This window comes from Podarcis melisellensis (assembly GCF_964234715.1).
Source record: "Podarcis melisellensis genome assembly, chromosome: 5".
Taxonomy (NCBI): Eukaryota; Metazoa; Chordata; class Lepidosauria; order Squamata; family Lacertidae; genus Podarcis; species Podarcis melisellensis.
In genome coordinates, this window is record NC_138537.1 from 42999611 (window position 1) to 43013596 (window position 13986).

General features: G+C 42.4%; 1 protein-coding gene across 1 annotated transcript in view; it reads left to right on the plus strand.

Moving 5' to 3' along the window:
* The window catches only part of FBXW4 (F-box and WD repeat domain containing 4), a 72723-nt gene that overhangs the window by 42432 nt on the left and 16305 nt on the right, over window positions 1-13986 (plus strand). Inside the window, exon 6 of the mRNA XM_081912341.1 lies at window positions 13047-13112. Within this exon, the coding sequence (XP_081768467.1) occupies window positions 13047-13112 (66 nt within the window). The remainder of the gene's footprint in view (window positions 1-13046; window positions 13113-13986) is intronic.

Consider the following 13986-nt stretch of genomic DNA (forward strand, 5'->3'; position numbering starts at 1 on the left):
TATCTATTATTTTTTTGAAGTAATAAACTCAGCAGGCATTTTCTCAGTGAAAGCCAAGGCAGTATTTAAGGGATGTCTATATGCAGCAGACTGTGTATGGCCAATTTGTCCTGGTTTTCTGCCCCATTTGTGTCATTTCACTGCATAGCATTCATACTTGGTCTCAAAATTGAATCCTTGAATCTTCAATACACCGAGTAAAAGCTAAGTCTCATGATAGTTTCCTCACCACTCACTCACTCATTCATTATAATTTTGGTTTAAATATTTTTCTTTAGTTAGCGGTAGGTCAAATTCATTTGCACAGTAAACCACCTACAGTTTCTGAATAGCTTATGACTTAAGTAAAAGCTCTGTAACCGATATGACTCTAGAATGTGGTGATCTTAAATTACAGTATTTATATGAACTGCCTCAGCAGCCCAGCCCCTATCAGAATTTAAACCTAGTTGGACTGTGAACAGTAAAGCAACCATATGGAAATACACTGGCTTGAGGCTATATGAATGAGCCTTATGCTACACCTTCTCTTGTCTCCTTGTATTCTCTGCTTTCCTCCTGATTTAGTAGCAAACCATAGTTTGCCATTATACCCAAATTAGGCAAAACATTATTGTGAACCCAGTTCAAATTTTGCATGCAATCCCAGTGTGCAGACAAATTATAGTTTTCTCTTTTCAGTAAACTGTGGTTTATCAAGGTATGTGAGAATTGACCAGACACAGGAATAAGGGAAGGAGGGAGCTTATGAGTTCATTAATCAATCAAATCATGGCATTGTGGTGAACTGATGCTACCTAGCCCTTGCAATCAACCCCTCCCCCCCACAGCTGACATAATATTAGCAACTGGATACGTTGGGCTTTCCAAAGCTATCCTGAACTATCTGTTTTTGCGGTTGTGCTGGAGGTACTGATCTTAAATGGACTGCCTCAGAACAATCAGCAGTAATGACAGATTCAGTTGTAACAATGTCATATATGTTCAAGATAATATGCATCCTGTTTCACTTTTCCACGGAATGCCCAGATGCAACAAGCATGCAAATGTTGGATGGAAATGATAACGGTACAACCTGGTGTCTGTTGGACCCACCAGCCACAGGCAAACAAGAAACAGTATAATAGCCAGAGAACTGCTGCATATGAACGATATGTTTAAGTATCCCCAATGTGCTCACCTGTTTCTGCTATACAAAGCAGGGCACAGTCTGACTTCCTACATTTTGTATCAGATTAGTGGGTGGGGTGGGAAGAGATTCCTTCAATACAGAGGACTGCTGCAGACATTTTAGTGACGTCAAATGACTGTCTTTGTGCTGCAGTTCATACCCAGCAAGCAGTTGTGGCATACTGGAAATCTATAACTTGTTGGATTTTTAAAACATTTATATTTAAGTTTGGGATCTGGGACCTGCCTCTGGATTTTAAAGTCGATTGCCATCATTTCTATTCAATTATACTGCCTCTCAAAAATCAAACTCTGACATTTATAATTCTCACAAAATATAATGGCCTGCAAAAACAAAACACTCTGTGCTGAAGGGCATCACAAATTGCTTACCATTGGACTTATAGAAATAGTCAGGTAATAGGCAGAAATGGAGAATTTGTGACCCTTCAAATGTTGTTCCATCATCCCTGCTTGTTGACCATGCTAACTACTTGGGCTGATAGGAGTTGGAGTCAGACAACATCTGGATGGCCACAAGTTGCCATTCTTGCTGTATGCTTAATACTTGATTTTCTTAACCTGGTGAAATAGCTTGCTCTAATCCATTTAGTCTGGAGGCCTGGAATGGGCTGAAGAAATGTTCTGAATTCCTATAAACCAGGTTGAATTTTTAGGTCCTTGGGCAATTGGACTTCTGGGATTTATCCCCCAGCCCTGCTGTAAAAGATTTGGGTTGAGCAAATTTTCATACACAAAAGCAGTATGTTTGCCAGAGACTGAAGATGGTGCTTTTCATCCGTAAACCAGACTTGGAACAGTGACGCAACTGGCCCTAGCCTTCAACCCAGCCTTCACTGAGAGGCATCTCTGTTCAAATCCTGGGTCCGGAATTATGGCTTTCCCTACAACTCACAATGCTCTCCTTGGTGTGAAATGCAAACACCCACTTCCCAGGGGCCAATTTTCCAACCAAGGTGGGAAACTGCGCACACATGAATTATTGGTATCTTTCTGTGCTTCTGTCGTTAGTGGTCCCTACCATTTCCTCCTTTGGTGCTGGTGGGGGAATACTGTAAATCCTGGAAATATACACATCTCCTTGCTCAAGATTTGTTCTCTCTGCACATCAAATGTCTCCATTGCAGGACCTGAAGGGACCAGGCGAAGTTCTTCTGTAGCTCTTCTGTTTACAATTTATGATGCATACCCAGAGAGCCATTCACTCTCAGGCTGGCGGAGATCTATGAAAATAGCATCATAGTGCATATATCTGTGTATGCAAAGATTTTTTGAGCAGTGGTTAATATGCTAATTGTCCATAACTCTGCTAATATGATGGACTTTCCTATTCGCTTCTACTTTTTGGTAATAAATTAGCATTAAATACTTGGCAGGTATATTTTAAAGAGTTTGATTGGCTTCTCTACAAGTAGGAACGGTAGTTTGGTATTTGGGGCCACCAGCAAAGCCAGGGAAGAGGGTTGCCGAGAAGGCAAAGGACAGTACTGTAGCTGTTGAGACTTAGGCAGGGCAGCAAGGAGGAAAGACCAGGTAGAGCTAGAACAACATGGATACAGAGCTGGGGTAGTAATAAGATTAATGTATTACATTTGTATCTGGTCCTATCTCTTAGCCAGGGCTGGGGAATTTGTGGTCTCCAGATATTGCTGGCTCCCTAGCCAGCATGGCCAGTGTTTAGGAATGATGGCAGTTGGAGTCCAAGCACATCAGATAGGCCACAGGTTCCCCATCATGATTCTAAGGAATTCATAGTGGTGTTTTAGACTCACAACAAAGTTCATCCCTGTAATGGATGCCTTTTCAAGCTACAAATTGGATCATTGTTAAAATGCAGAATGAAGGACAGATCATGAAGCTGAGGCTCCAATACTTTGGCCACCTCATGAGAAGAGAAGACTCCCTGGAAAAGACCCTGATGTTGGGAAAGATGGAGGGCACAAGGAGAAGGGGACGACAGAGGACGCGATGGTTGGACAGTGTTCTCGAAGCTACAAATATGAGTCTGACCAAACTGCGGGAGGCAGTGGAGGACAGAAGTGCCTGGCATGCTCTGGTCCATGGGGTCACGAAGAGTCGGACATGACTAAACGACTAAACAACAACAACATTGAAGACAACTCAAAAGATCCTGCTGGTTCAGAATGGAGCAGTGTGGTTATTAACTGGCACTGGTTGCTTGAGCATTTTATGTTGATGTTAAGTGGTGCTTGCAGAGGCATTATCTTAAAAGATTCAGGGCATAAGCCCATTGTACAACTTTTGCATAAAATATGCATATGCACTTATATTTATATATGTAAATTTGGGAATTTGAGCAAATTACAATTGTGGGTCATTAGGGCCTCACCAGCATTATGCTTTGCAGCTTGTCTAGCAGTTCTGGAAGCAACGTAAAATGAAAACCTTAAGTTTTTTATTTTAAAAACCCCACTGCTCAGACCTCCTGACCCACCCCCCTAACAAAGCATCAGTGGCATTGATACTTAAAACCCTAAGTGGTCTGGGTCCAGGCTAACTAAGAAGGTTACCTTCTCCTTTATTCACCTCCCTGCACATCAATATCTCCAGGTACTTCCCTTGGCAGAAACCAGGTTGATGCTTAGTAGGAACAGTGTCTTCTCGGTGGTAGTACCTCTTTTTTGGAATGGTATTCCCTCTCAAGCCCAAAGACCTAGCTCCTTACTGGCATTATAAAAGCAAGCTAATATTTTATTTTACCATTCTTTAGGAGGATAGTGTCAGTTGCTTTCATCTGTTCTGTTCGTTTTGATACATTAATTTTATTTATTTGTTTTACATATTGTATTTTAAATATAGTATGTTTTTATGCACTAAGCTGCACAGAAATGGTTTGAACGTGCAGAACAATGTAATGAGACAGATTTGAGAGCTGGAAAAATAAGCCATGTGGTAAGTTCATCTACAATCTGCTGATCAAGCAAATATAAAATGATGCGTCAAAGCTTTTGCAGGCAGAATTCAGTGGGCATCAAAGGGCTCTATATTCAGAAATAAAAAATCAACATGTAGGGATTTAAAGTTGGATGAACGTGGATTCCAAAGGAATTTTTTAATGGGGGAAGGCAGTTTAGAGAGTTGGATTCTGTACACTTTCTGGTTTGCAAAATTTAAACCAAGCGCTTTTCCATATGGGTTTAATTCAGGAGCTGAGAGTCTAATTTCAGCATTTCCAATAGCCCTAATCCAGTGTGTGTGGTGCTTCAGATAAAGCTGGTCGCTACCATTTCCCATGGTTGGCAGGGACCAGTATGAACTGTATTATCATGGTGCACTCACCACAATGAGATGTCCTGGAGAAAAAAGTTGATCACTTTTGCCTAAAGTACCCCCTCATCCTGCCAACTGTGTCCTACAGGAAGCTGCTGTTCTGGTGAGTCTTGGTTCCTGATTTATAAGAAGCTGCCTTATATCAGGTGGAATTATTTGTTCAACTAGCCCAGTATTACTCCCAAAGGCAGTGTTTCTTTGCGGTCTAAGGCAGAGGGCTTTCACATCACCTGCTGCCTTATGAAGACACCCGGGTTTGAGCCTGGGACCTTCTTTATGCAAAGTGTGTGCTCTCCATATACACTGCAGGCTTGCTTTAAACCCACTGCTCCTGCTCAAAAAACTCTCCCACGTACAAATGCTCTATGGAGACTTTTTACATTTCGAAGGTGATTGCTTTGTGAAATGGTTCAGATATGTACAGAGTTGGATGTCGCTACTGGATCTGTTGGGGAAGCATGTCGGCAAGTGTCACATGCCTATATACTCGGTATGGTGTGGCACATCAGGACCTGAGATTCAGCGTGTGGAGACATGGCAGAGGGCATTTCCACTACAAGCACCCTGCTTATGGAATTCCCTCCCATTCCAAATAAGGCTGGTACTTACTATTGTGAATTTTTGGTGCCACTTAAAGACCTACTAGGGACACGGGTGGCGCTGTGGGTTAAACCACAGAGCCTAGGACTTGCCGATTAGAAGGTCGGCAGTTTGAATCCCCACGACAGGGTGAGCTCCCGTTGCTCGGTCCCTGCTCCTGCCAACCTAGCAGTTTGAAAGCACGTCAAACTGCAAGTAGATAAATAGGTTAGCCAGAAGCGACTTAGTCATGCTGGCCACATGACCCAGAAGCTGTACGCCGGCTCCCTCGGCCAATAAAGCAAGATGAGCGCCGCAACCCCAGAATCAGCCACGACTAGACCTAATGGTCAGGGGTCCCTTTACCTTTAAAAACCTACTTGTTTACCCAGACCTTTTGGTGTTTTGTTGTCCACTTAGTTTGTTCCGATGAAATTTTACTGCTGTCATTGATGTTTATTTTTATTTGGTTTTCTAGTGTTTTTTATGTTTTTATTTTGTAATGCCACTTAATGTAATTAAAATATTTAAGCAGTTTACATAGAACAATTAAAATACAACATTCAATTTAAGTACAAAATTGAGCAAAACATTCAATAAAAGCTAGATGAAAATAAGTTTTTTAAAAAAACAAAACACAGCAGTATATCACAAATAAAACTGAACAGCGTAAAACAATAATAATAAAAATTAAGAATCAGTCTCCAGGTAAACTTGGCGGACGAAATAAGATTTTTAAAAACCTTAAAATATCATTCTTGTCTCGATTATTGAAATTGCTCTGGAATACCTTTTTGGAAACAGAGTGGGCTATGAATAATTTTAAATAAATATTTCAGAAATAGCTTGTACCAAGAATATCAAATAAAAAAGTTAAGGTCAAAGTGAATGGTGAGAATTAGATGCTAAGGGAGAATGATGTACGCCTTTTCTTTTGCCTGCTGATTTTCCTCTGTAGGCACTCCATTTGCATTATGGGAGAAACATGGGGTGGGAAGTACAATGATTCCCATCTAACGTCTGGTTTCATTCCTAGTTTGAATCCCAATGAGGATTCTGCACTTGTGGGAGAATGAGGTGGCAGTAGAACGGGCTGTACCACTTCAGGCTGGAGACTGTCTTAGAAACACTCTTTGGATTACATTTCTGTTAAAAACAAATAAATTCCTTGCAAGTAGTCCAGCAGGGTCCAGGCTCAGCTAGAACCTGTCTCCGCAGTGTGTATGTGTTTTTAAGTTGCAGCGTTTGTATGTGTGTTTTTACAAGGCTGAGAATTCAGAAATGGTATCTTCTCCCCGCAGCCTGAACTGGTGCAGTCCATTCTACCGCTACCTCCTTCTGCTGCATGTGTTATAACTGGTCTAAATTTTGGCAGGGTCTCAAGACAGTGCTTGTTATAACCAGTTAAATATGGCGGTGTGCTATGGGGGTGGGTGTTCTGTTGAATTCTGTGAGACCCACTTGCTGACTTTTAATTGTTTGATTTCCACCCATGCTCATGCGTGATATATAGAGACCTGGAACTGGTCAATTAAAACTAAACTGCTGATAGTTTAATTTGTTGGGTGATGTTTCCTGGGAGAGAAGAACATTCTCTCACCATCCAATCATCTCTGGATATGTGTGTACAGTTGGATATACTCCATGACGTTTTGTAGATTCAGCTTAGGACCATCCGCTGTGCAATGTCCACCTCCCTCCTGCCCTTTACAATGTTGCTACTGTTGGGGCCCCTCCTCCCATCACCCTCCAGCAGGGGGGACGCAGTAAGTTTGTGTGACCTTAGCACTAAATTCAGACTGCAGGAGTTACCTTCTATAATGATGTCAACTGATTAGGTTAGCGGGGCTGGTGGCAGCCACGATAAGACGTGACATGTTCTAATGATTTGCTTTAGCAGGAGCGCAGGAGCAATGAGGAGGAAGAGGCAGGAAAGGCGGGGGGCCTACAGGTGCCGACAAAGACTTTGACCTTTGCTGCTATAATATCAGTTATTCACAGGCCAGGCGGTTCGGTAACCCACTTCCAGACCATCAAAAATTGATTTAATTGCAATTTCCCCCCCAATTCAGAGCACTGGAGCTTGACTAATTGGAGTAATAGAGAGTAATAAGGCTCTGATTAAAAAAAAGCTTTCCTCTGCCTCCTTTTGTATCCTGTGTCATTGCCTGTCAGAGGTCAGGGAGCCTGCATATTCTATTAGGCCGAGTTGCCTTCATTTGGACAAATTAGTTTACCCAACAGTAATTAAAATGCCAATGTGGGTCGGGAAGAGCTGAATGCAATTGATGGGCAAGTTGGTGAAGGATTTGACAGCTTTGGTGGCCGCCCTTGCCAGAGCGTGTCGGTGCGGACTCAAAGGCTGCACCAGTTTGGGTCTATGTGGCTAGCACAGCTCTGGGGTTGAAAGAGGCTCAGGAAAAGTGTCCTTCTCTTTGGTCTCCTCTCTCTGTGCGCTCAGTTCCTCCCCTTGTTTCTTTATGACACTTGGGTTCATTCCTCCCTGACGCCCAGACTCTTTGTCCCAACGAGACCGCCCTCAGCCCCCTTTGCCGTACCCCCCATTTCCCAGCTGCTGGGCTCTTGCTAAGTAATAGGTTCTTTGTTTCTTGGTTCGATGATCCTTCATATAGAATAATTTCCAAAATGCGATGATAACATCCAGTTTAAAGGGTGTGGGGATAGGCGGGAGAGAAGAACAGAGATAGAAGCTTGTGTGATGCAGCCAGATTCTGGAGTCCCATATGCAAAGAGCTGTGCAGGACTTGGTGGAAAGTGTTGGGTTAATAGAGTAGAATGGGTAGAATTATGGGATAAAATGGAAAAGAACTGAAACATGGTTAATTTGGATGCAGGTGCAAGAGACAGGGTAGCACATTAAGCCTTAGTTCTAAAGCAACTGACAACCTGGAAATGGTCTTGGTACCTGGAAATAAAGTGCAATACTTGCAGGGCATATGCTATATTTTGGATGCTTTTGGTTGCCTGGGGTTCATCTACAGTACATCAAGGCTGAGAATATATTCAAGTGGCAACTTTAATCTTTATTTTCCTTTTATGGCAAACAATGAACAATTTGCCTGCTTCTGTCGGCCTGGCTTATCCTATAGTGCACTGTATATCTAGGTTCTAGAGCTGTAATAGATGTATTGGTTCATATGGGGAGAGGCGGCCCTTGAGGTATTGTAGTCTTGAATCGTTTAAGGCTTTATAGGTCAAAACCAGAACTTGAATTCAGCCCAGAAACTAATCGGCAGCCAGTGCAGTCAGGCCAGGACGGGTGTAATATGCTCACGTTTACCACTGGCAAGCCAGGTGTTCCCCATCTTATGTTTGTGCAGCCTGCCTAAGTGTTAAACCTGACATTCATCTCTATTGAAATTCATTTTGTTAGTTTTGGTGTTATCTGCAGGTGTGTTGAGTATTCACTCAATTCCTTCATCCAAGTCTCTTATAAAGACGTTGGACAACAACGGGCCCAGGACAGAACCCTGTGTTCTTTTGCTACTTTTTTCCAGGATGCCAAGGAAATGTTAGTGAGCATTCTTTGGGTTTGGCCAGCCAGAGAGCTACAAATCCACCTAACAGTTACCTAGTCCAGTCCATATTTTACCAGCTTCTCCACAAAAATACTAGGGGGAATTTTTCAAAAGCCTGACTGAAATTGAGATACACTGCATCCATAGCATTCCCCTGATCCACTAAGCTTGTAATTCTACAAAAGGAAAAGAAAAAGAAATTATATTCGTCTGGCATGACTTGTTTTTGAAAAACCCATGCTGGGTCTTAGTAATCACAGTATCTTTTCCCAAGTGTTCACACACAAACTGTTTAATTGTCTGCTCTAGGACCTTCCCTGGTATTGATGTCAAGCTTACCAGTCAGTAGTTACCTGGGTCTCCCCCCCCCCTTTGAAGATGGGGACAACATTTGCCCGTCTCCAGCCTGTAGGGACCTCGCCTGTACTTCAAGAATTCTCAAAGATAATAGACAAAGGCTCTGAAATTGCACCCAAAAGCTCCTTTAGTACCCTTGGATGCAGCTCATCAGGCCATGGAGATTTGAATTCATTTAAAGTAGCTAAAAAGTTGAAAATGTGGATAGCCCCTTTATGCTCTCAAAAAATAGTAACAAAGCCATAATTTTAGAATTGAATGTGCATGAAATGGCACCAGTCTCTTTAACCTCAACAATAGAAACATTCCAATTATGAGATTTCCTACAGACCCTTTTCTGCACTAGGTTGGCAGGGTACATTGGTGGGTCAGGATCTGTTTAGCTAGAGGGAAGTGGTGCAAAGCTAAGGAGCAATGTGGAAGTCAACTGCCGAGAAATTTCTAATCCCTACCACAGACTGGCATGGAGGCTGTACCAGCAGAGTGGCAGGGATTAGTGCTGGTGATCTCCACCCACTTCTCCTTTCTTATTGGCATACCTTGATGCTAATTTAGACCTGTGCAGTCTCTGGAGGGGTGCTGCATACTTCTTCTGAAAGATCTATATGCCTGTATAGACAGAGCAAGGGGGAGAGGGAGCAAAAACCTTTAAAACCCAATTGCCCACTTCAGTGATTTCCAATCTGCTATTATATTTCTGACCACAGTAATTGGCGTTACTATTTACTAATGGCTTATGGTAAAGGGGGGAAAGAGACAAAAACCCAGCACCTCACTTTGTAGTTCAGGGCTGCTAAAAATTGCTTGCCAACTTTGAAATGTGTGTCAGTTGATATGATGCTCTATCCTTAATTTTTTTTATTTCAAAATATTTATATTTCACTTTTCCATATTAAGAGCTTGTCAGTGTTCAGACATCTCACCTTTGATAGCCTGTTAGGAGTGGAGCAGATTCTTATCATGGGCATCAGGTCAGCAACTTGGACCTTCAGTTGGACCTCAAGGGAACCTGCTAGCTGGTTGATAGACAGAAATCAATCATTTTCTTCTGGCTTTTAACCCTCCATCAACAGTGGGGCCAAGCACAATAACCCTTTTTTGTATTCCACAACTCCTTATTCCTGGTGAGCAATTAATTGCCATGTGATATTTTAGGATTCTCCTCAGTTTAGTTAAAAATCTATGGCTTTACTCTTATGGTTGGCGGTTACAAATTTATCTCTGTTGGAATGACAGAGAAAATGAAGAACTATGCTTGTAAGGCAATGGGGTGAAAGCAGCCTTGTCAGATGCTCTTGATTCATTAGTTACTTGTCATGTCAACAGGTACTTACCTCAGAACCTATTCTGTCCATTTTGTGTGAGAAAAGCGCATATAGAGTGGGGAAAATTGAATGATAGTCATCACATTTTACTCAGGGTAGACCTCTTGAAATCAATGGACATAACATAGACATGTTCATGAATTTCAGTGCGTCTATTCTGAGTAAAATATAGTTGAATACCACCCACTATTTTGACTATTTTCATATTGGGTGAATCATTCACTTTCCTTACCATTACCACAAATGACATTGGGGATCAATAGTACTCCACATGTTTACAAAAACCTTGTACAAACCTGATTTTTTAAAAAGCATTTTTCTGCAGCTGAAACATTTCTTCTGACCCAGCAAAACAGTATATTTTTTAAATCAAATTATCATTTCGTACAAAGTTTACTGATTGCTTTTGGGGTCACCGAGCCCCCAGATGGATCTGCATATGTTTGCAAGCACCTAGGACTCTTACTTTGACAAGTGGCAGACTTAATGACAGCTCTCAGTCAAGGACCTTGAGATGGCCACTTTCCTCTATTCACAAAAAGTCCTATGCGAGATGTGCTGTTAAGGGTTGCCCTCAACACTTCCAGACCAATATGTCACTGGCCTTCTTCAAAAGTCAATTAAAGCCGGGGATTTGATGATCATCTTCAATGCGGAGCAACCAGTGTGAGAGACAGGCTTCCCCCATGCAAAACCTGTGGGATGTTTACCAACACTCTCCCACAATGCTTTGTGCCATGTGAAAACATTAGAATTGACGAACAAGTGGTGCCATTCCAAGGAGGACATCCAATGAGGCAGTATATGCCATCTAAGCCAGCGAAGGATGACATCAAGTCCATAAACTTTATTCTGTTTATGATATATATGTGTGGAAAGAAGGGTTTCTCGGCAGCATAAAACCTAGACAGATAGTGTCAGAGAAACTAATATCACATTTATAGGGTTTTAGGCTGTTCTGTGCCACAGTCCAGGGAATTAGCTAAGAAAAAACTAACTCTGGTTGGCACATTGAAGGAAGGAAGGAAGGAAGGAAGGAGGGAGGGAGGGAGGGAGGGAGGGAGGGAGGGAGGGAGGGAGGGAGGGAAGGAAGGAAGGAAGGAAGGAAGGAAGGAAGGAAGGAAGGAAGGAAGGAAGGAAGGAAGGAAGGAAGGAAGGAAGGAAGGAAGGAAGCCAACTAACCAACCAACCAACCAACCAGAGATTCCTTGAATTCTTTGCCCACAAATCCTGAAGCGTCAACAGCAACAGTTGGTTTTCTAGAAAATCTAACACCTGTAAGCTAGATGCCATGGAAAGGAAAGACATCGATTCTCTTTTCTTCAAAGCATGGTGCAGCAATCTCAGGGCCCTCTCGACTGGTGTTTCGTTGGTTTTTTTGCCAAGTGTATTCTGTAGTATGTCATAGTTTTAGACTATGCTCATTATTTATTGTTCTGCAGAATTTCCTTGATGTTGCCACATTAATTGCCTTCTAAAGGGTGCTCTTACACTATAGTGCAACAGAAGAAAAGCAGGGTAGAGTGGGAAGCAGAACAGCAACAAAAGAACCAGGACAGTTTCAGTCTGAAAAGTTGCAGGATTTCAGCAAGGAGCTATGAGACTTGGGGTGAGACTAGGGAGTTGCTGCTTTTGTGTTTGTTTGTGATTACTGTGGATATGTTTATGAAGCCGCTCCAAGAGACAATCTTCTGATCCAGATGTCCAACTGAAAAGGGCAGTTGGACACTTACCCACAAAAATGGGGGATGAAGCAGCAGTTGCACTGATACCTTTAGCTTTGTGCTTCGTTCAACCTGCCTAAGGAGCTCTAAGAGCTTTTCATGTAATAATTCTGACTGTGTGCTGCAGTAATCTTCCTACATAGGCAACATGGATCAGCACTAACAGTGCTGCAAATTGGAGAAAGGTATTACATTGGTTCACACGATGTGCTCAGCCAAACATTGGCATAGCAAGACTGTGCAGGGTTGTGGGCTCTTAAGAGGCAGTTGCAGCCCCTTTGTTCCTCCCTGGTCCTGATTGTTGCTGAGTTGCTTTGGTTTAGCATGCTGTCTGAACTGGAGCTTGTGGTTATGCTCTCTCCTCACTAACCATCAGTTGTAGCCAATGTTTGCTCTTGGTTTCAGCTCGTAGTTAGTGAGGAGAGAATTGAACGACAAGTCCTTGTTTGGATGAGGCAGCAAAACGGACAGGAGGAACGTAGTGACTAAGTGCAACTCTCTGGGAGTCCACATGTTTGTGCAGTCTTGCAAAGTGAAGGTTTGGCTTAGCATGTCATGTGAGCCAGTTCATTATGTATGTAGGTGTAGGATGGCTTGTCTTGAAATAGTTTTTGCAGAAAAATGCTCTTCCCTTCCTTCATTTAAAGAAAATGGCTTAGGGACCTGGGAATCATCTGTTTATGCTGGCATTGTCATGATGGTAGGCATTTAGTTTTTCTGGTTATATTACTATCTTGAGACTATAAACTTGAATAATGTTTAGAGTTGCACTAGAGCTCGTGTTAAAAGAACACCTTTCCATGTTTCGTAGTCCAATGCCTTGACTTGAACCGCAGCCGCATTGCAGACTCTATTCCAGCTTGTGCACTTTGCTTTTTACTGCTGTGGTTTCAGGGCATGGAAGTTCATGCATTACACCTCTCAAATGTTTTGGCATCTGACCTCTGTGTATTTCATCCGCTTGTGGTCATACAAATATTTAGTAATGGTACAAAGAGGATGGCTAATAATGTTTTGTTTTTTTCTTTCTTGATTGACAGTTCATTTGTGACTGGAACAGCTTGCTGTGGACATACCTCACCTTTGAGAATCTGGGACTTGGGGAGGTAAGACTCTCTTATAGTTGTGGCAGTAAATAGAAAAATCTGCCTGTGGGATGAATACTTGTGGAAACTTTCTAAGACCTGACTGTAGTTGAAAATTAATGTGTACCATTAACTCAGAAGTAGCCGAGACTTGAAGTCATCTGGTTCAGCTTAGTCATTGATCTCTGGACCAAAATCCTGCATTAGAGATATTTGTATACTTTTTTGCACATTAGAGATATTTGTATACTTTTTCGCTGATTAACAGTCTCTGTGCTTGGTGAATTATGTGTAATGTGGTTCCTGTGCTTAGACTACAGAAGAATGAGGGCTGCTTTGGCTTTTTCTGTTCCCATCCTCCTTGCCCATGAACTTCTCCTGGCTTACCTCAAATAGAAGCAGCACTGAGGAGCAAGTGAGGAGTGGCTGTGTCACCTTTTCTGCCTTTCCCAAGGAAGCCTCTAGAGATAATAAAGCTATGTAGAAAATAGGATTAAGGTAATGAACAGGCAGGATGGAGTTTGATCTTTCAATAAGGCAAAAGCCTGACTGACAGGCAGAGCTAAAGCCTGGAACCATCCAACCAATGGGAAACTACCTACAGTGGCTGCTGAGTGTCACGGATTCCTCCCTTTTCACTTGTTTTTAGTGGAATGCACTGTGCCACTGGGCTGCCCATCTCAGGCCTCACATGGAGGGAGGAGCAAAAGTCTACACAATTTGGGTCTCTCACATATACAGGTTAATCGGAAGTCTGTAGTTGGTGGGGCAACTTCTCACGAGAAGTGGTTGTTGGTGAAATTTGGGCAGTTATGGAGGAGAAGGACCAGCAGTGTTTCTCCGTACTGGTATTTTAATTTTTGTTCTGTTACTGCATTGCTTTTTTTTAGCCAGG